The sequence below is a fragment of the Lycorma delicatula genome, chromosome 11 (genome assembly GCF_047948215.1).
Source record: "Lycorma delicatula isolate Av1 chromosome 11, ASM4794821v1, whole genome shotgun sequence".
Classification (NCBI taxonomy): Eukaryota; Metazoa; Arthropoda; class Insecta; order Hemiptera; family Fulgoridae; genus Lycorma; species Lycorma delicatula.
The window spans coordinates 56,013,696-56,035,564 of NC_134465.1; the positions used below are offsets into that span (position 1 = coordinate 56,013,696).

Consider the following 21,869-nt stretch of genomic DNA (forward strand, 5'->3'; position numbering starts at 1 on the left):
GTCTAGGAGGTTTTTATTTGTTAAAAAATTCCTATGCAATAAATTTATTCCAGCATCTTTCTTTTTTTTAAATAAATTGGATGAAATATATTTATAAATTTGAAAAAGTTTTTTTTTAAGTATTAAATTTACGCAAGAAACTCGCACACTCACCGATTTTTAATCAGTTTAAACAAAAAACCGGTTATAGTTTATTTAAAACTTTTAATTTCTTATCTCTTTAGCATTAACAAAGAAACTGGCTGCTATATAAATCATTGTTCACTGTTGCTGCACATAAAGCAGACATAAAAATATAGCATTTACATAATTTTCTAATGCTAACAACTTTGGAAAAATAATTGAGAATGATACATTTTATTTGCTGAAACATTTAACATGATAATACACCATTTTTAAATAAAATGTATTTTTAAAACTATGCTTATCAGTCTATTACTTCCACAGACCCACCTGTCTATTTCTCAATTAAAATTTGGGACAAGCAAAACCATCAGAATTATTGGTTGTAGCTGTTCTATTTATTTCAAGCTTAACCAGTTTTTCATTTAAAATTGAAATTGTTACAACATCAGTATATAATATAGAAATAGTAAAATATAAGTAACCTAAGTATTAAGAATGACAATAGCACAATGCTTTGCAATTAAGGCAAATTTTATTTTATTTTGATGTAAATATTGGAAAAAATGGCTTGAATAGCAATCATATGAGAAATATGAAAAAAATTCAAAGGTGAATGACATTCATTATATACAATTAGCCTATTTCTATTCACTTATTTTTTAACAAAAAAGCTCATTTAAACAAATCTTGCTTCCGATATTTCTTAAAATGCTTTACAACTAAAAACTACTTTGAAAAAATATAAATATGGCATTGTACAGGCAATTCGAAAATCTCTGTAAGCTGTCCTTTCACTTTTCTGTACTGGCTGCATCACTAAAAATATTTTATATTACCTAATCAGAAATCAGGTGAAACTAGTAGTTCGCTGTAACTTACAAAGTCATAAGGTTTGCTGCAGAAATGTTATTTTTTGTAATAAAAAAAATTTCTTAGCTATTTTAAGAAAGTTTCTCACATTTAAATTAGATTTAAGGGAGAAGTGTGTATGATAATACAAGGTTCTTGGAAAAGTCTTGACATTGTATAAGTGGCAATGGTAGCAACTAATGTCAACTGCACATGGTGAAATTTCTTACAATGTCGTATAACTTTGTAATTTTTTAGAACTAATTTATTATTATATGTGGTTTAGACCACTTGGTATTTCATTCCAACCTCACATTCACCAATTTTAAAGATGATACTCCCTAAAAAATTCCTAGTGTTTTATAACTGATATAAAATGTAATTTATTGTCTTACCCCAGGACCTTATGGAAAAAAGTTTTAACATTTAAATGCTTAAAAAATGTTAAAACGCTGATGTAAATAATATTTAAGAAAAAAAATTAAAGGTACTGCTTAAAACTGGTCACAGTTGGAGGTAAGGGTGGTTAAGATTAATAATAAAATCAGACATCAGACGTCAAACTGGTCGAGTTCTTTGTACATCAATACATTGTTGAAATATAATGTATTCAATTTTTACAATAATAATAAATTAACCATTACATTAATCTAATTATACAATAAAAATAATTTTAAAAGATAACATAATTGTTTATTAATTAACAGTAACGCTAGCAGATTTATCCTTAATCATTTCTTGTGACTCACCTTCATTATTTGTACAATTATCATTACCACCACCATCACCATCATTGTGATATTCTCTTCTGTTATGTATATCCTCTTCTTCTTGTTCTTCAACAGATTCATCATCCATTTCTGTGTTGTTTATTTCCAATTTCACTTTTTTAATTTCACCATCCAGTTTAGTACAAAGTAATTCATTTGTATTTTCTCGCTTTAAATTTGTTTTTTTCATCTCGCTATCAGACACATTAACATCATTTATATCTGTTTCAGCAGTTTTCTGAAAGGAAAAATAATAAATAAAAAAATGGCACAACAAAACTGCTGTTATAATTATCAAAAAACATTAACATGCTAGTTGTCAAGGCAAGGTGTATAATCAGAAAGTTTACAAACTACTGCTGTATACAATGACATTCCAGTGGTACTAGTAAAGTAATCGCGATTTCTGCCATTTGATTAGATTGCTGTTTTAAACATTACTGTGTGTGCATGCATGTGTTGTTGCGTGCGTGCGTGCATGTGGATACAGATGCATATCATGATAATGTTACATAATATTACCTCATTTGTTAGGCTTTATTTATATTAATTTCATATTAATGAATTAATTGAAGTCATTTTAATTTCAATGTTTAATAAAAAAAAAAAACATCAGTTTTTCTTCTGTAAATTATGGCTATCTCTACAAATAAAGAATTTTAAATTTTGCCCTGTTATTCTGTAATAACAGCAATTGTTTTCTTAGTTAACGTACTTTAAAATAAAAGCATGATGAAAATATATTGTATTAAAAAACATAGACAAGCAAATAAAGTACAAATTTCTTACATCAGTTGTTTAGGTAGTAATAATATTATGATGAACAATGACTTGTGAGTCATAGAATTGCAGGTTAAAAGTTTAAAATAAGCGTGTAGTTATAAGCATTATGTAATTTATAGATGTGTTATTACCAACAAAAGAAAAATATTCTTTGCAACAATTGTTACTTAAAAGTAGTCATTTAAATGTATGATTCCAAGAGTAAAACAGAAAATTATCATAAAGAGATGAATAATGAACAAATTTTGAAGTATGTTGAAAAGCAAGTTATCCCAGGAATACTGACAAATTGTGTTTAATCATAGATAATGCATGACCCTTAATAAAAAAAAAATAAACCTCAATCTTCCAATTCATTGAAAAAAGATATTCAAGAATGGCTACAAAAAAATTAAATTAACTACGATCCATTTCTAACAAAATAAAGAACCTTTAGAAATTGTCAAACTATACCACCCAGAACCACAATATGAATTAGGCAAAATATTAAATAACAAAGGAATTACACTGCTCAGATTGCCACCTTATTACCCAGATTTTAACCTAATTGAATTAGGTTACAAAAAAAAATTTGAGACTGCAATAAGTCCCACGTCATTAAGAACTAAGAACTGAGAGCCATTACAGTAGATGCAATTTTGTCAATTACTGTAAAAGACTATGAAATGCCAATGGTGTTGGAAGGTTCAGGAGATAATGGATTCTTACTGGAAAAAAGATGTGTTAATGGAAGATGCCATTGAAAGCATAATTATAAATATAGGGATGGACAATGATGAGGGATCAAGTAGTGAAGACAAATTGGAGATGAATTCCAGTGGAAGGTAAATGTCTGAGTCAAGCTCAGAAATTGAGAGTTGTTGATGTAGCACAGAAGATAGTTTAATTTCGGTAGTACTGATCATTTAATTATTTAGTAAATTAAATAAAAGTATTATTTCATTTTTTATTCCACAGATATATGCAACTTGTGATTCTGTAGGCCAATATGTCCAAATTATTATCATCAGCTTTGAATATAATGCTGTGAACTATGTTACCATTTAAATAATTAAATTATTATAATCAATTGCAGGTTAGATTTATTTCATTTATGAATACAAAATTAATTATGTAAATTAATATTTCTAATTGTTTTATTACAGTAATCAGAAAGAAATTACAGGTTCCAAAAAATAAATAACCATTTTAAACGGACAACATTTCTTTTAGAAATGTTCAATCCGAACTTTTAGAACGGATTGACAAACATGTCACTTTGTTCAGTAGGACTAAATCCAGACTGTACTGTTGTATTATATCCCCATCTCTCGAGAAACAAAACAACAGTGCTGTGCTCCTCCAGAATATGAACTTCGCCTTGTTTGTAATATGTTACCTAATGTTTTACAATTTCTTAGGGCCATCCATTTATATTCAAAATTTTTAATTTTCTGTAGCATGTTTCTGCCATTTAGTGTACAGCAGATGGCAATTTCGTTTTAATTTAGATTATTAATATAATAATACTTCATTAAGGTTTTATTTTCCTTTTAGCATACGTCACACGTGATTTCCATTTATGCTGTGTTTTTATATTGCCGGGTTTTAGTTTTTAACTGTTAATTTTTAATATTCATTATTTACAATATAAATATCGTGTCAAGGCCCTGATAATGAGACTTTGTTGTGTGCCCAGGAAAAAAAAATATAAAATTGAATTTTCCCCTAGTAACAGTTATTTTCCAAACAATAGTATCTTTTTTGTCTATTTACCTTATCAAAAAAAAATAATTCTAGAATGATTTGTTACATATGTAAAGTTAAAGAAACATTTTAAAAACAATTACTATAGATTTAAAAAATATTTATATTAATTAAAAGGATGATAATTTTTAGATTCTTTTTGAAATTATGACTTATGAGCCACACTGAAATTAAAAGCAACTTACTGAAGCTTAATTTGAAATACTTCAGAAATTCAAATCAAATACAAATTATTTTTAAAGCAATTTTTTGTATAGCAGTTTTATATATACATATATATATATATATATATATATATATATATATATATATATATATATATATATACATTTCTATTTAAATTATGGCTTATAAAAACATCAGTTGCACAAGAAACCCATTTATATAGAAATTATTTCTCACTATTTGGCCACTATGATTTTATCTAAATATGTTTATCACTGTTAGTGTGTACCTTACTACACTAAATTTATTATTTTTATTTTTTGAATATGTAAAATAATTTTACTTTAATACATTTATTTATATAATTTTTAATAAATGTATTTTTTGTCACTGAGAGTTTTAAAATGTTAGACTAAGTCATGGGTAGTAGTAATGCATGTGTTGTAGCTGTAAGCAAGAAACAAAAATACATTTTTGTCTATTTGGTATTTTCAGGTTAATGAAATGATGATAGAAGAAATGTTCTTAAGAATGCCGTAACAGGTGCTGAAATATTAGTGTACAAAACTATAACACAGTCATTGCAGAATAGTAATAATCAATCAAAAAACAGCATTGGTGATTACTATACACCAATACGACAATATCATATTGATTATATTCATAATTGAACTGGTGTTCATCAGGAGTTTATTCTGCAACATTTATGGACAACAAAGAATTTTCATTTAGCAGCATTTAATAGATCTAATGAAAAGGAAAACAGAGGAAGATAGCAAGCAATTCATGAGTATTTCACCCCTATTCAAGTGTCATTCCTTATTAACAACTTTTTGCTGTTGCAGACATTTATAATAACTAAAATCAACTTTGAAAGGCTGCATTTCAAAATAATTGAAAAGATTTATTACAGGTCTATACTCCACTATACAAAATAAATAAATGAAAAAATGTCAGTAGTAGTGAAAGGAAATAGTTTGAAGATATAAAACCAAAATAGCATGTCAGTTACAAAAAATCTTTTAAAAAATAAAGTTGGTTTCTTTATAAATAGCCCCTGCAAAGCACATACATTAAAGAGAAAAATGAGATTAACGATGTAGAAGACTATAAAGAAGACAATGCACTTTAGAGAAGACAAAGATGAAAATATGTATAAAATACATAAATAAATGATATATTTGTTAAATATTAACAAGTTATTATACAAGTATACAATATATTAGTTGAGGTTATTTCACAGTTCCTAAAATTAATGGCATGGTGAGATATGTGGCAGTCACACAGTTTACTGAGATTATGCATACAAATAAAACATATATATTGGCTTAAATATTTAGTTAAATGTTAACTTGACAATGGGTATAATATTTTAAAATTATTTTTATTAGAACTTCTAGTAGGAATAAGTCTTCTAAATTTTGCTCCAGGAACTTACAAAAAAAAACCAACCACTGGAGATATCTTTGAAGAAATAAGTCAACAGTTTTATTAAATTCTTAAGAATTTAAGACCTCTGTAGATTTTTTCTAAATAAAATCAAACAGAAACAAGAAGAATAGAGAAATATAATTTTCATTAACTTTACGAACATCAAGAAAAAGTAAACCAAAGAAAAAGAGGAGGGAACAATACTTATTGAAATAACTAAAATATAAATTAGCTAATTAAATAAAACACAAACAGAAATTGTTGGATCAAAACATTATGATGGGGAGGGAATAACTTGGAGAGGTGAAGTGCCCCCAACCTAAAAAAAATAAAGTTTTTAATTTGAAATATTCAATATTTAGAAATCTGTAACTACAAGTATTTCAAAGAAAATAAATGACATTGAATAAGTATTGAATCACATCACTATGTATAATTATTTACACAAAAAAAAATTAGTTAAAATAGAATTTTCACAATCTGTTTCAATGAACTGGCCACCAAAAAAAGTGTAATGAACAATAAATTCTTTCAATTACTTATTAAACACATCTTTCAAATACTTTTGTATAAGTTATGTACACGTTTAATAACTACATTTAAAATTATACTAACATAAACCTCATAGTACAGAATATTAAGACATTTCTCTAAAACGCTGGGCCAATTTTGATTTTATTTCATTACACAGGTATCATTTCAAAGGAGGTTCTTAGATTAGTTTTACGGTTATAGACCACCAGGGGGCACTGTAGTAGATGTGTTTCCCTAGAACAGCTAAGGCGATTATGATGCAGTTTTTGCATTAAATAGGTTATCATCTCAGAGCAGGTTCTTAGATTAGTTTTGAGGTTATAAGCAACCAGGGGTGCTGTAGTAGATATGTTTCTTCAAAACAGCTTTAGAATGTTTCTAAGTCTTTCTAACTCCAGTAAGGCTACATTATTGTGTGGATTATTAAATAATTTGTGTTTGTCAAGTATACTGAACTTTCATCATCATTATCAACATCAGCCTATAAACGTCCCACTGTTTATTGGCTGATGATGACAGCCTTACAGGCTCTTTATAGGCACTGGGCACAGGCCTACTGATCTTTAAAAAGTAATAAATAAAAAATAAATTAAAAATCCATGACAAAAAAACTTAAACTAACTGTATTTTTACCTTATAATCCTCTGTGACATTGCGATATGTTTTTAAGAAAACATATAAAAATAAAATTTATGATTTTGATTGATTGTCGTGCATGACCCGTAGATAATCTTAAGTTATCATCACAGTCACACACGACGGGTTAATCAAATCTTAAATTTTCTTGTCTTAAAAACAATATCATAATGTCACAGAAGATTAAAAGGATAAAAATACAGTTATTTCATGTAATTATTAATGTTTAATTAATTAATTATTTCATGTTTTTAAAGGTTTTTTTTTGTTAAGGGTTTTTAAAAATTCTTAATTTTATTTTTTATCTTTATAGTATTACAGTAATGTAATGTATTACAGTAATCTAAATTTAATACTTTTTTTAAAAATGAAGCTTGAACATTCTTTTTTACTATTTTCATGATATGGTCAATAGGTATGCTTGGTTAGTTATGTTAAGTTAGTGAACTAACTATTCTAGAGTCTTTATTTACATTTAAGCTATTTAACTCGTAACCACTTTTTATATTAAATGTATTGGGTACACAATTCTATTCCTAAGAATCTTAGCTATTATTTTGGATAATAATAGATAGGTGGCAGATTTAAAACTGATTAAAGGTTGCAATGGAATGTTTAATTTATGAATTTTTGGCAGTCTAGTTAATTTAGAAGTAATTGGTTCAAAAGGTTATAATCTAGAACAGTATTTTAAATTATTATAATTAAAAATTTGTCTGAATTTTTTTATTAAACTTTTTATCACGTTTAGAAATTTGTTAGTTGGGTCCTCTTTTCTTTTCCTGTTTAGCCTCCGGTAACTACCGTTCAGATAATACTTCAGAGGATGAATGAGGATGATATGTATGAGTGTAAATGAAGTGTAGTCTTGTACAGTCTCAGTTTGACCATTTCTGAGATGTGTGGTTAATCGAAACCCAACCACCAAAGAACACCGGTATCCACGATCTAGTATTCAAGTCCGTGTAAAAATAACTGGCTTTACTAGGACTTGAACCCTGGAACCCTCGACTTCCAAATCAGCTGATTTGGGAAGACGCGTTCACCACTAGACCAACCCGGTGGCTCGGTTAGTTGGGTCCTAAAATTTATTATCTTGTTTAAAAATATATTGTTTCATTAAGTTATCATATTTTTCAACTGGCATGATAACTGTATTTGTTTTATCTGATTTTACTACACATTTAATTCTTCTCTTAATTGGTAAATTATTTGTTTATTGATAAATGGTTTACTAGTAAATTTTGTATTTTTAATTTTTTTTGGATATTGTAGCTGATAATATTATGTAATTTTTCTTTATCTGTAGGATTGATTCTATAGAATTTATTTCAAAATCTACAAAAATGTACTTAGTAATGTTAATTTTATAATTATCTATTAAGTTGAATTTAAATGCATTAGTGATTGTTAATTTTTCATTATTATTAAACTTGTTATGTGTTAAGTTTAAAAATTTTTTACTTACGTTATTATCCATTCTTTCTTGAGAATGTATAAAATTAGGTTTAAATTTATCTAAATTATTATTATTATTAACATATTGTTTCAGGTAAAGAATTTTGCTTCATAATTACTTGTATTTTTATTTTTTATTAAATGATTTCATGAGTCTTTTTTAAGTTTATATAATTTAAATTAAATTTATGTAATCAAAAATAAGTGGTCCTAAGCTTTTTTGGAATTTTAAATATGTATTAATACACAATCAATATTTATAAAATTTCTCTTAGTATCCTTGTTTAATCTCTTGTTTTTATTTGGAAACATTTTGAAAATTCTTTTATTTCTATCATGGCTTTACTGTCCTGGAAATTATTCATTTTTATGACTGTGTATTTAAAAATTACATTTAATTTGAGGAATGATTTATTATTATAAGGAATAATATGAATGATGCTAACCAAGCAGAAACAAGCTTTTATTTCTATAAATTACATATTAATTTTATCTTTACCACTGTGTTCTGTAAGATTAATATAATCACACATGATTCTGGGAATCTTTCCTTGAAACATTCAGGTGTAAAAAATAGAAGAAGTAACAAGGCAGATTAAAATTAATATATTTATAATAAATTTCTAAAAAATTCTATACCTCATGATCAGCAAATTTGTTATAAGCCTTTTTTGGTGAAATTTTTCTCCATTTAGGTTGTTCTCCTTTCGCAAAAGCTCCTGTATTTGATGAAACTTGTTCATTTTTTTCATTTGTCATAAAAACCTGTTAGATAAAGCAACAATACTGAGTTTTAATAAACCATTGTCAAGAATACTTGAAGGCCTATAAATGCACAGTAGATGCGAAAACCTCCCGAACTAAATTTCTGTAGTCGATACAAGTAGCGCCATCTCTCAGATAACCAAGGAACTATGTAATATGATGTCTAACAAGTGTGTGTACAACATTTCATCACGTTTTGACACTCCATTCTCAAGTTATATTTGGCCACATACAATGTGTTCATGTTATCTTGTGTGAGCTCACAACATGAAACAAACTGATTTATTCTTCCACAGGGACCTAATCTCATAGCAATAGCATTTTCTTGGGCTTTTCAAAAATGCTGTGCGTAACAACTATCATTATTAAACCACTGAAGAATTGAAGATCAATGCAAAAGGAATAAAATTAAAATAATACAAGTACTACTCAATATATCCGCAAATATGATTAAGTGGATGAAAACCATGTTGAGGAAGTTTGTGGATATTTTCAAGCTTTATGATAAAATTATACTCAAATTTTAAAAAAAAATGTTTTAAAATTAAAATAGAAAATGTAAAATTAAATAAACGTTTTGTTATATGCCAATTAATTTAGTATATTTGTTCCATGATTTTTGAACAGCTTGATAATAAATAACACTTTATGAAAAAAATTTTTAATAGAGTAGAAATCATCCTTGTTACAACATGAACAGAGAAGCGTGATAAAATTGTGTTCGACTTCAAAAATCTTTTATTGAAACTTATTCTGCAATACAGCAAGCATACGATGATGAAGCTGCATCTTGTAATATAACATACATGTGATGGAAGCAGTTTAAAGATGGCAGAGAGTCATTGGATGACGACAAACAAACTTTAGCAATATTATGGCCCAAAGGGCCATAATATTGCTAAAGACGCAGTATGTACAATTCTAACAGAAAATAAACTGCTAAAAGGTGTGCTCTCATTTCATTCCATATGTCTTGATCAAAGAACAAAAACAGGTGCGTCTTTCTTACAATCAAGACTTCACTGAAACTGCCAACAGCAACCAATTTTTTTGCAAACAACTGTAACTGGGGATAAAAGCTGGTGCTTCATGTATGATCCACAAATGAAGCGTCAATCCACTGCTTGGATGAGTCCTGGAGCACAAAGACCAATGAAAGTCATGCAGCAAACATCAAGAGTGAAAACAATGTTGATTGCATTCTTTGACTCAAAGGGCCTGATTCATCATGAATTTGTCCCAACTGGTCAAACCATGAATTCTATATTCTATTTGGAAGTAATGGAATGTCTGATGCGTCACATTCGTCGAATCAGACCCAAGCACTGGGATCCAGGCACCTGAGCTCTTGCACGACAATGCCCCGGCACACATGTCAACACGTTATTACACCCCAAATCAAATCACAGTCTTAACCCACCCAACTTGGCTCCAGCAGACTATTTTCTGTTCCTGAAACTAAAGTTGAAGATGAAAGGCCACTTTTTTGACAACTTTCTAGCCATTCAAAGGGCTTGCACCGAGCAGTTGAAGGTGACAGCTCTACCAGCATTGCAATGAGTGTATAAATACAGAAGGGTTCTATGAAGAGGGCGGATGTGAGTAAATTCATTTATCTTCAAATCTGTACTTTTATTTAATTTAGTTTGGGAACTTTTCGGACATACTGTGTATAGTAAAATAAATCAAACTAAGCAGGAATCACATTAAAAAAATAATAAATGCATCCTTTAAAAAGTATAATGAACAGTTAAATTTTAATACTGAAAATCTACTGAATAATACTCGGTTCATCTTAACAAAATTAGTTTAATAATAATTTACAGATTAAATTTAAAAATAAATGATTTCACTAATAGCGGGATAACTGAAACATACATTTATCAGTTTTAAATTTCACACCTTTTAAAAATTTTACATAGAAAAATTTTAATAAATCAATTATACTTAAGTAAAGAATGGTTACTGGTGAAATTCTTTATGCTACAAAAATGCTTTGGTAAAAAATATAGTATTATAAATTTTTAATAGTTAAAAGGTTAAAATATCATCTTATTTTGCTACTAAAATTCATTTTAATAAAATACTTTTTATTAGTATACATGTATAAGATATGACAGCCCCATAATGAGAAGACAAAATAGATTTTGAGATCATTACACACTGAATGTTTACTTTGTCTCAAGATACAAAATACATATAAATGAACAAAATCAAACTCAATATCTAAAGGGTAGAAAAAAAAGCAAGTTTCAGATATTTCATTCAATAAAGTTATCCAAATGGTTATTAAGTACTTTAAAACAATATTATAAGAAAATCTTTCATTTACATCACATGAAATATTTAACTGAATGTTAATTTCTGGGGAGGAAGAGTACAGTCTCGCCAATTTTTCTTGATATACAAATCAAACGTGACTAATAAATACTATTCAAAATTTAATAAAATAAAGGGAGTGTTTTTAAGAAGTTTTGGAAATTTCTAGTTTTTACTGATGATTGCTGAATATAAGAAAATCAATATGGTATACACATGGAACAAAGATCAATCAATTAATATTGAACAGATAATTTCAACAAAAAACTGTAAATAAGATTTCCATGATCATAATACTCTAACATGTACTTTATAAATATAAACATAAGAAAACAAGAGATAAACATTAAAAAAAAGACTGCTGAAAAAAAACTTGCTGACAAACATTGCTCTTTTTGTTCTGGTTTGGTTCATTTTTTTTCATGATTTAGATTATACTCACAAATACCCCGTTTGAAGTTTGAAAATTGAGAGATTGGTTGCGAAGACATAACAGTATTTCTGAAAAACCGTGATCTGTTAGATCAAGAGTGTATAGGCTGATGCATGTAAACATTAGCTTTTAACCTACTAACAAATACCCCATTTGAATTTTGAAAATCAAACGATTGTTTGCAGAGATATAAGAGCACCTCCCAAAACAGCACCCCAGAGGAGTACTCAGTTTGTTACCAGTTGATGGTGATGGGGTCTAGCCTCGTATGCAGTCCCCCATGGGATGCTCCCATTATTATTATTAAATAGAAATGTTTTAAATTTAATTAGTATTATTTTATTTTGTTTAATGTAAATTTAATTCTATTATCTTTGTAATATTACTCATTCGATTGATTCAAATCATTCAATTCAAATTCAGCTCACATAGTGATAGAGGCTCACAATTCATAGTTCATTAACTCAATTCATTAAAAATATATTTATTTATATAGCCTATGACACTCCTGGTAATGTAAGGATTCCAATGCAGGGTCATATCTAAATCGATTCAGCTGTACCCTAAATACATTACACTCCTTTTTGGGCAGTCATGTAATAACAGTATCTTTCTCATAAAAAAGGATGGTGGGTTTGTTTGTTTGTTTGTTTGTTGTGTGTGCACACATTTACAATTTAGCTGCTATTGGCACAGAATAGACCACTGGTGGTGCACTGGACGGCTTCACATGATTCCTCCACGACTCTCTCCCACTAGAAGCAGTCTGTTGTCAATTAATTTATAGATTTAATTTAATTTAATTTAATTTCTAAGCATAGATTATTTTTATTTATATTTGTATTTTATTTATTTATTAACAAATAAAAGAAAGGTATTATTAGTTAATATTTAGCAGTAAAAAAAAGTTTCTTTATTTAGTGGGAGAAAGTCATTAGCGCACATCCAGCTGGTGCATCACGTGGTTCATTCTGTGCAGATAGCAGCAGCTGGACTAGCAATTAACACAACCTCACACGAACACACACAAACCAACTCCCTATCATCAATATGGCTAGCATTAAACATTATATTTCTATTAAAAACTATTAAATTCTATATCTACTCACTCCTTGAGTCTATTTTAAAATGAAAACACAAAGATGTTCAGAAAAATATTCTCCACTCACTAATATTTCTTTTATTTAAATATTTCTGTAAAATACTTAATATTCTCAAAAAAATGAGGATACCAATGTGTCAAGGGTCCAGGGGCCAGAGCCCCCTGGCTAGATGGTCAGACGAGCAAAGCAAGCCCTGATTGGTGAATAATGCGAACAAGAATAAAGAACATGCTTACATGATCAAACATACGCCTGTCAAAAAAATCAAAGAATTATTTTCTTAAATGTTTATAAACAATAAATAACAGTAATAATAATTACAATAAATTAATAAATTTTATTACTGTAATTCATTCATTCAATATCATAACAGATCTTAAAACACAACTACTTTTGATACAAATAAATTGATACTGAAAATACTACTGATTATCGATTTAGAATCATATATATGATTTTTTGTGGTTTTTTAGTAACAATTAAACATACATAAATACATATGTGTATATAGCCTATGACACTCCCCATAACAGAAAGATTTCAACACAGGGTCATACATCTAAATCTGTTTGTTCTTTGAGCTGCTATGGTGGAACAAACATATATTCTTTTTGGGCAGTTGTGTAAAAAAATTAAATTTTAATTTCTTTTATTGGCATCAATTGAGAACAAAGTTTGATCAGATTAATATTTTATTATTTTTTTTTAAGAGATCCATTCAATAAATAAAGAGAAAGTAACTGTAAAAAAATTATTTATTCATTGACACTGAAACTTGAACAACTTTTCAACATACTCCCGGCTATATTTAGGTACTTGTCCCATCTTTCTGTGAGCTTTTTTATTCCAGTAATTAAGAATTTTTCACCTTGGTGTCTGAGCCATTCTTGTACTAAAACTAGAATGTTTCATCCTTACTGTGACTGTATACTGTTCTTCCAAATAATCACAATACAATGGATCATTATAATTCCAAAATATCATTAGCATCACTTTACCTGCTGACACATAAGTTTTGTTTTTAAGACAAACTCAGTATTTCCATTCCATACTCTGATGTTCAGATTTCAGCTCAAAATGAAGAGTTCAAGTTGCATCACAAGTTATTTTGCAATAAAAAAAAAAGCATTACCTTCCATTAAAAAGTGTGGTTTAAGTTCTATATAACTGTGAATTCAGGTATTTGTGATTTTGAATTGACTCTCTCAGAACTCACATTCAACATAGTTTGTAGTAATTCAGCTTATCATAATAATGAAATGGGCAGAGTTTATACTTTTGTCATCGAATGGCTTCAACGGTTCATATTTCATAACCTTGTGGTGGCCCTGAAAAAAGCTGTTTTTTGCGTTAGCTCTGAGAAGAGCTGTTGGGTTCGGAAGCTGGTCACTGGCGAGGTCAGAGAGTTGCGGCTCATCTATTATTATATCTATCTACGTCCAACTGGGCTTTCCCTCAGTGGCAGTTGGGTCCCACTACAGCATGGCAGTGGTGGCCCCCAGAGCCCCGCAGTATCGGGCTGGTGTCAGTCATCCTTCACCAGCGCGGCCAAGGCAGTTCTCCCCAAGCGATCCCATGCTGGGCCGGCTCCTGCAACTGAGTCCACCAGCCAGGGCGATTGAAGCTTAGCAAGTTGGAGCTGGAGCGTGAAGGTAATGTCTGCATCCAGCAACTCCCTTGGCAGGCCAGCCAGGCTCTGCTGCTCCGGCGGGGATGTTGGCATTCGCCAGGAGGTCCCACGTTGAGCTGGCCAGGGAACTCCTTCTTTCTTCCTCTTCTTGGTCTTCTCCAGGTGGTGGTGGACGATGAATTGTCTTCACTCTCATGATGAACGCTCTTTTATTGGTAACTGAGAATGGTGGGGCTGCTGTGGTGGGAGTGATGCTGAAGGTAAGTATTTCACCATTAATATTATTTATGGTAAAACTACTAACATATACCTACATATAAAAAAATAATTCAAACTGTACATGCCATCTCCTCTTGAAAAAATTACCAAAAATGAAATTTTTCATGTTCAAATTTATGGGTAATTTTCTCATAAAAAGAAGAGAGATAGGTAAATAAACCAGTGGACCAATCTTTTACCTTGAGAAAATATGGATATGAAACTCCTTTTGCTTCATCCTTCCAGGACCAGTAGTTTTTTAATTATGATTTTTTCTATAAACCCTTACAATCACAAAAATAGATATGCACACCATAACAAAAATGGCCACCACATGTAAACTGCTTAAATAAAAATTAAAAAAAATAAATAGCTTTAAGGTCCTGAGACATGTAGGAAACAAGTTGGTAAGTTTCAATTTTTTTGAATTTGTCAAGCAACCACCCTTGGGTTACTTCAAATGGATTGACCCTACACAGAATTTACTTTCTCTTATTGTTTGCATTATTAGGAAGCTTGAATTTACCAAATAAAATCCGGATTTTGTACACAAAAAAAAATCCTTAGTAAAGATCCAGTAGTCTAGTAGGTATTTAGTCAAAACATATACAAACAACACCAATAGGAAAGAAGGTATCAAGGAAAAGGTAAGAAATGAGGCACTATCCATTAGAGTCTACAAAATGGATCCGACCAATGGCCTCTCTATATAATCAAGTAAATATTTTTTTTTTTTACCTTCACTAATGTTAACTCATCGATGTTAGAGGATGAATGTCCATTATTATTTGTATTACTACCATCATTATTACTACCAGGTGTTAATCTATTTCTAAGTTTTAGATTTTTTCTAATTCGTGCTTCTTTTGGGCTATAATAATAACCGGGGTACTTCTTTTTATGATCTTCATCAGCTTTTCTTGATGCTTTATAATAATTCTCTTTGGCATCTACAGTTAAATTCTTCCACATCATGCCCAGTCTAACAGATATATCTTTATTACTTTCCACTGAAAAAAGTTTAATTACAATTTTTTAATAATTATGTAACAGAAAAAAGTAAAATAATACATTAAACAATGATGATGAACAAACAAAACTTAATAGTTTAAACTCATCAAACATTTCTTGACATTGAGATCCAAGATCTCAATGCTAGATTGCATCTACACTAGATCCATGTTAAGATTGTGGAGACCAGATTGGGTTAACTTCATCCTTGGTATTTGTCCAGTTTAGTGGATGATCTGCCCATACATAGACCCAGAGACCTTTTTCCTATGTGTAGATTATACAAGAACCTAAACTAGGGTGTAATATGCTAAGTGTAAAATATAAAACTGGACCGTCTCATCTCTGTAATACATTCATGAGACTACTCTCAAGCTGCATCAAAACATACTCTAAGAACGTTGAGACTACTTGAAAAGTTACATTACATTTTTAAAACCTATAATTTTTTTTTTTAGGGAGTAACACATTCTATGAAAAATAGCATCTAACCTATCGCTAAAAATTTTAAAGTAATAAAATTTTCTATTAAATAGCACTGCCTCTAAAATAGTTGAAGAAATGAAAATTGTTATATATTTGTGAATGTCATCCCATAATCATAAAGGCATGCACCCTCTGATATAAGTCAAGTCACTCCTGAAATTGATAGCCATTCTCAAAAGTTACAAGCTTCTCATTCCAAGATTACAAGGGAATATAAGGAGTTAACCGATTTCCTGTTGTTTCTTCTCTGAGACAAATCTTCAGTTGCATACCAGCATGCTAATTCCACTAAATACATGTGTTACACAGTCCTGATACTGACACCTTCACTGTTCATTACCAGAAACTCACTGTATAGTAAACATCATTCTCTCATAGAAAGCATTTCTGATTGGTGCCTTTTGCACGTCAAATGCTTTATATGCATCATAGACACACAAAAATTGACTCGACCCTGTAAGCAACAAATTAACACTTAGTTATACAAGGTCTGTTCAGAAAATAACCGAACTTAATGCTTTAATCTTTATTAACAATTTTACAGATTATTGGTCTTTATCCCCTTCAAAGAACTCCCCACACCTATTCACAAATCCCTTCAAGAACTCCCTTCCCCTTTTCACAGCAGTATTTCCACGCAAAGCAGAGGTCTGAATAGCTTCATTTGAAATGGCCTTTAAGGTTCGTGATGAATTTGCTTTAATGTCATCAATATTCTCAAAAGGCATCCTTCATCACTGATTTTAATTTTGGAAATAAGAAAAAAAAAATCACAAGGAGCCAGATCTGGCGAGTAGGGAGAACTTATTTTTGGCACAAAACTGATGAATTGACAAAGCTGAGTGTGCGGGCGTGTTGTTGTGGTGAAGGAACCATGAATTGCCTCGCCGCAAGTCTGATCTCTTTTTGCAGATTTTTTTCAAGTAACAGTTGTAAAACGCCTTGATAGAATGCACGGTTCACTATTTCACCTCAAGGCAAGAATTTAAAATGCACAACTCAATTAAAATAAAAAAAACAGAGAGCATCGCTTTGACATTGGATTGATACTGATGAGCTTTCTTGGAGCAAGGAGATCCTTTGCCGATCCATTATGATGACTGAACTTCTGTCTCAATATCATAGCTGTAAACCCAGCTTTCATCTCCTGTTATGATCCTTTGCATGAATCTTTAATCTTCATCGGCTTGCTTGTTACTGACAAACGCCCAATCGATGTTCTTTCTGCTGTTCGGTCATCAAACGAGGAACAAACTTTGGTGCAACGTGATGCATGTTCAATTTTTCAGTCAAAATGATGGCATAGCACGATCCGATTGAAATGCTAACCTCTCAAGTTCTCTAACAGTCAATCGGCAATTTGCACACACCAGATTATTGATTTTCTAAAGTGGTGTCATCAGTTGAAAGTTCAACGGCCTTCGTGGTCGAGGGTCATCTTCAATCAACTGACGACCACTTTTAAATCGTTAAAACCATTTATAACATGAAAATTTGTGAATGAAAAAAACATGGAGCATGTTGATTAACTGTAAAGGAAATAGTGTCAATAATTAGGATCAGTCGGAAATACTCTCCATAATGATCTGAACATGCATTGCGTTTGTCACACTCAGTTCCAAGAATATTGTCTACAGAGCAGAGAGAAATTTTCATGATATTGGCAGACTTCATCACAATGGCTGATCAAGATCAAAGTTTTCTGGGGAAGATCACAACAGGAGATGAAATTGGAGTTTTTTGTATAATCCACAGACAAAATGGCAGTTGCCAATGAAAATCAATGCAATCTCTGCTGTCATAGAAATTTTGTTTGGTTAGAAGTGAAAGAAAGTTAAGCAGAAAGTATTTTTTTCACTAGGCACTGTTCACTGATGGGCAGACAGTAAACAAGGAAATTAAAATTGATATTCTTCATGGCTTTTGGGATGCATAAAAAGGAAGCAGCTTGAAAATGGAAAAGGAATTGAATTCTTTTGCATGCAAATGCAAAGGCACATCAATCCACGCTTGTCAAAGAGTACCACCTGAATTTCCGAAACACTGAACCTATCTTGTACATACACAAATAATGTTTTTATAAATGCTGTTAAGATTGTAATTTTATTTTATTTTATTCTGCACTAATTGCATTATTTCATAGTTATTATAATGCGTTTTATAGATATATTTTATATTTATATGCATTTATTCTACTTTATTTGTATTTATGTTTAACACTTTTTCTTTTCTAATAATCAATTTTGTATTTTCTGCTATAATCAAAGGTTTTGCACAGTTTTTCTCAATTCTCCAGCGAGCAATATACCAACCATCTCTTCCTGATGTGATCTACGTATGAATACTGTACAATTTTACACAATGATCTTCTTAAAATATCTCTTTTATTTACAAAGTAATTAATTATAAATCATGCTTACAAGGATGCTGATATGCTAATTTTCTTCTCCACTCATTAGCGAATATCATAAATGCGTTAGGTGGACGAGGTATTTTGCCACTACGCAACCAACTGTATTGTCTCTTATAAGATGAATACTTATGATTACTAGAATCATCTTTTATGGATGACTTTAAATCTGAAAATGTAAAATGTTACTTTCAAAATTTACTTAAACTTAATCTTTAAAAGAATTACAAAACAATATTTCTTCATATAATAGCATTTATATTCCTGCATATAATTTCAGTTAAATGACACTTTGATATTAAAATGAATGGGGTGTGCATAGATTAACCATATAATACTCTAACAATTGCTTCTATGAAAGTTAAATTTTTATTCTATACAAAAGAGTAATTTTAAGCAGAAAGAATCAAGGTCAAAGAATGAAATATTACTGGCAGGTGCTAAGTATAGTTGCTTTATTTAATGCAATTCATACATAATCCAAATGAAAAAAAAGAGTAATTTTCTCAGTGACATTAGTTCTATTAGTTAATTTTAAAAGAGATAAAATGTAAAGAACGATTTAATTTCATTGACCTCATTTAATACATTTATGAAAATAGGTCTTCTGCAACTTAAGCAGGTACTACTTTCATTCATCTCTGAAATATTTTATGTAGAAAAATTTATAAAACCAGAATCATATAAAAATTCATCTTTCTTGATTGTATACTTTTTCAAGTTTATAAAAAATGTAGAAAATATAAATAAAAAAAATAATATATGATTTTAATAATAATATAAATTTAATAAATAATATATATTTTTTAATATATATTAAAAAATAGCTTACTAGTTTGGAATGTACACTGCAAGTCTTTAATGTGTAAAGTTTATTTTAATAATTACGAGTAATATAACCACTTTAAATTTAACATCAAAATAATATTCCTGGTATAAAATTAAACATAAACGTTTACTTTATTTTATTACTCATCAAAGTTTAGAAAGCATAAACAGACAGATGTGGAATAGTTCTAGTTGGAGTGTCTGAAACAGTATTGGCAATGCTAATCATACAGTGGAAAATGGTGTACTGTGACAGGACATCTTAGTAACAAGAAGCCAGCCCCGGTCCAACAATCTATCCCCATCCTGGATATGTCAACTAAGCTTTCTAAACTTAAGTAATACATACTATTATTATTTCTATAATTACAATAAACCAATATGTTTAACAAATTAATATTTTAATATCTGTCTAACTTCATCAGATGAATATTGTTCAGGTTATCACCAAACTAAGGGTTCTATTCTATGCAATATGGAAAGGTACAGGAATAAAGCAAATCAAGAACATTTTGAGATCATTTGTATACCGGGGAGATCTGGTGCTAGTATCATACCCAGCTACCTTTTAAATTTCTCTTTTATCAGTGGAGAGACAAGGTACCCATTATTAATTTATACCAAATGAGCCAACATCTACTGTATTAGAAAAGCCAAAATTTTAATAATTGAGTTACAGTTAAACCTGAAATTAAAATATAGAAATAATTTTAATTTTTTTTTAACTTTTTTATTAATTTCCTGGGTCAATACTAAAGTTCTAAGTCGAAAAAATATGAAAGGATTTTTAGCCAGACTTCATGCTAACCTACTGCAGGATGTGAGCAGCTCACAATGTACTCAAACTGATATTCAATCATCCTTTTACTAATCATGCTGTATATTATTTAACATGTTAATCACTATCTTGTTATGTTATATTAATATAGCTACTAAGGCCATTGATATATTAAAATATTTGTATGATAAAATATATGACAAATTTATGTTTGATAATGTTTAAACAGTATCAGTAAATATATTTTATTTCTTAATATTCAATACATTCAATGTAAAATTACATCTACACCTTCTACAAACATAGGAAAGTTAAAAAGATTTTATTATGATGGCTGTCGATTTCTCCCTCAACAATGATCCATTGAGGAACAAAGATGTAGATGTTTAAATCATAACAAAAAGGAAATAAAAAATATCAATATAGTTTTTGAACTAGAATCACACTGAACACATTAATAATTAAATTTACAGAATGTTTACAACTGCACAGAATAATTTACTACTGCAATCATCACATGTGTATTATTATTATTATTACACTGTAATAGAACCCATTCTCTAACATCTCTGTAAATTATATTGTAAATAACATATTACTGCAAAAAAACTTTTGAATAAAGCCTAAGATTCTCAGTGTTCTTAATGGAACTTATGACTGATAAAAAGTTGACCCAAATGGGAAGGGAAATTCTTGAATAAATTAGTTTCATATTACTTTTTGGATTGAATAATTCTAATTTTAAGCATTATCTATAATTACGATGATTCCCTAAAACAAACTGAAAAAAATTCTCCAAAAAACACAGAGATATATCTAAAATGCTTTGTTTTTTCTTTCTTTTCAAAATTAGCTTATTAAGATATTAAGACCAAATTTGATATCAGTACACAAAAAATTCAATTTTTAGTGTTTAATACAATGAAAGATCAAGCTGTTATCATCTAGTTTTATTTTGTGAAACCAAAACTAGATAAGTATGTTTTATAATGTTGAAAGTGTGTTACAGATGCTGAAAGTGTGATTTTATACCTAAAAATAATTATAAGAATAATTAAAATTTCAAATACACAGGCAGTTCAAAAAGTAACATCTGTTTGGCTATAAATAGAAAACCTGAATAGATAAAAATATTTTACTATATACAACTTAAAACTACAGCTTTTAACTACTTTTCAACATAGTCGCCATTTAAATTCAAGCATTTTTCACAATGTTTTACTAATTCTAGCTACCTAGCCAACCTGTCACAGCATTTTGAAGTTTGTCGTCATCATTGAAGTGCTGTGACACAACAGCTACATCAGCAGTCTACTGTGAAACTTTTAAGAAACTTAGGTGAACTAGTCA

The 21,869-nt window shown here is 29.5% G+C and overlaps 1 protein-coding gene across 1 annotated transcript in view; it reads right to left on the reverse strand.

Annotated features, from left to right (window-relative positions):
• Positions 1-715: 715 nt before the first annotated feature.
• Positions 716-21,869, reverse strand: part of LOC142331945 (uncharacterized) — a 31,021-nt gene continuing 9,867 nt past the window's right edge. The window contains exons 5-8 of the mRNA XM_075377997.1: positions 18,924-19,082; positions 15,745-16,016; positions 9,138-9,263; positions 716-1,983 (exon numbers count right to left, since the gene is read on the reverse strand). Coding sequence (XP_075234112.1) covers positions 1,672-1,983; positions 9,138-9,263; positions 15,745-16,016; positions 18,924-19,082 — 869 coding nt within the window. The 3' untranslated portion in view covers positions 716-1,671. The remainder of the gene's footprint in view (positions 1,984-9,137; positions 9,264-15,744; positions 16,017-18,923; positions 19,083-21,869) is intronic.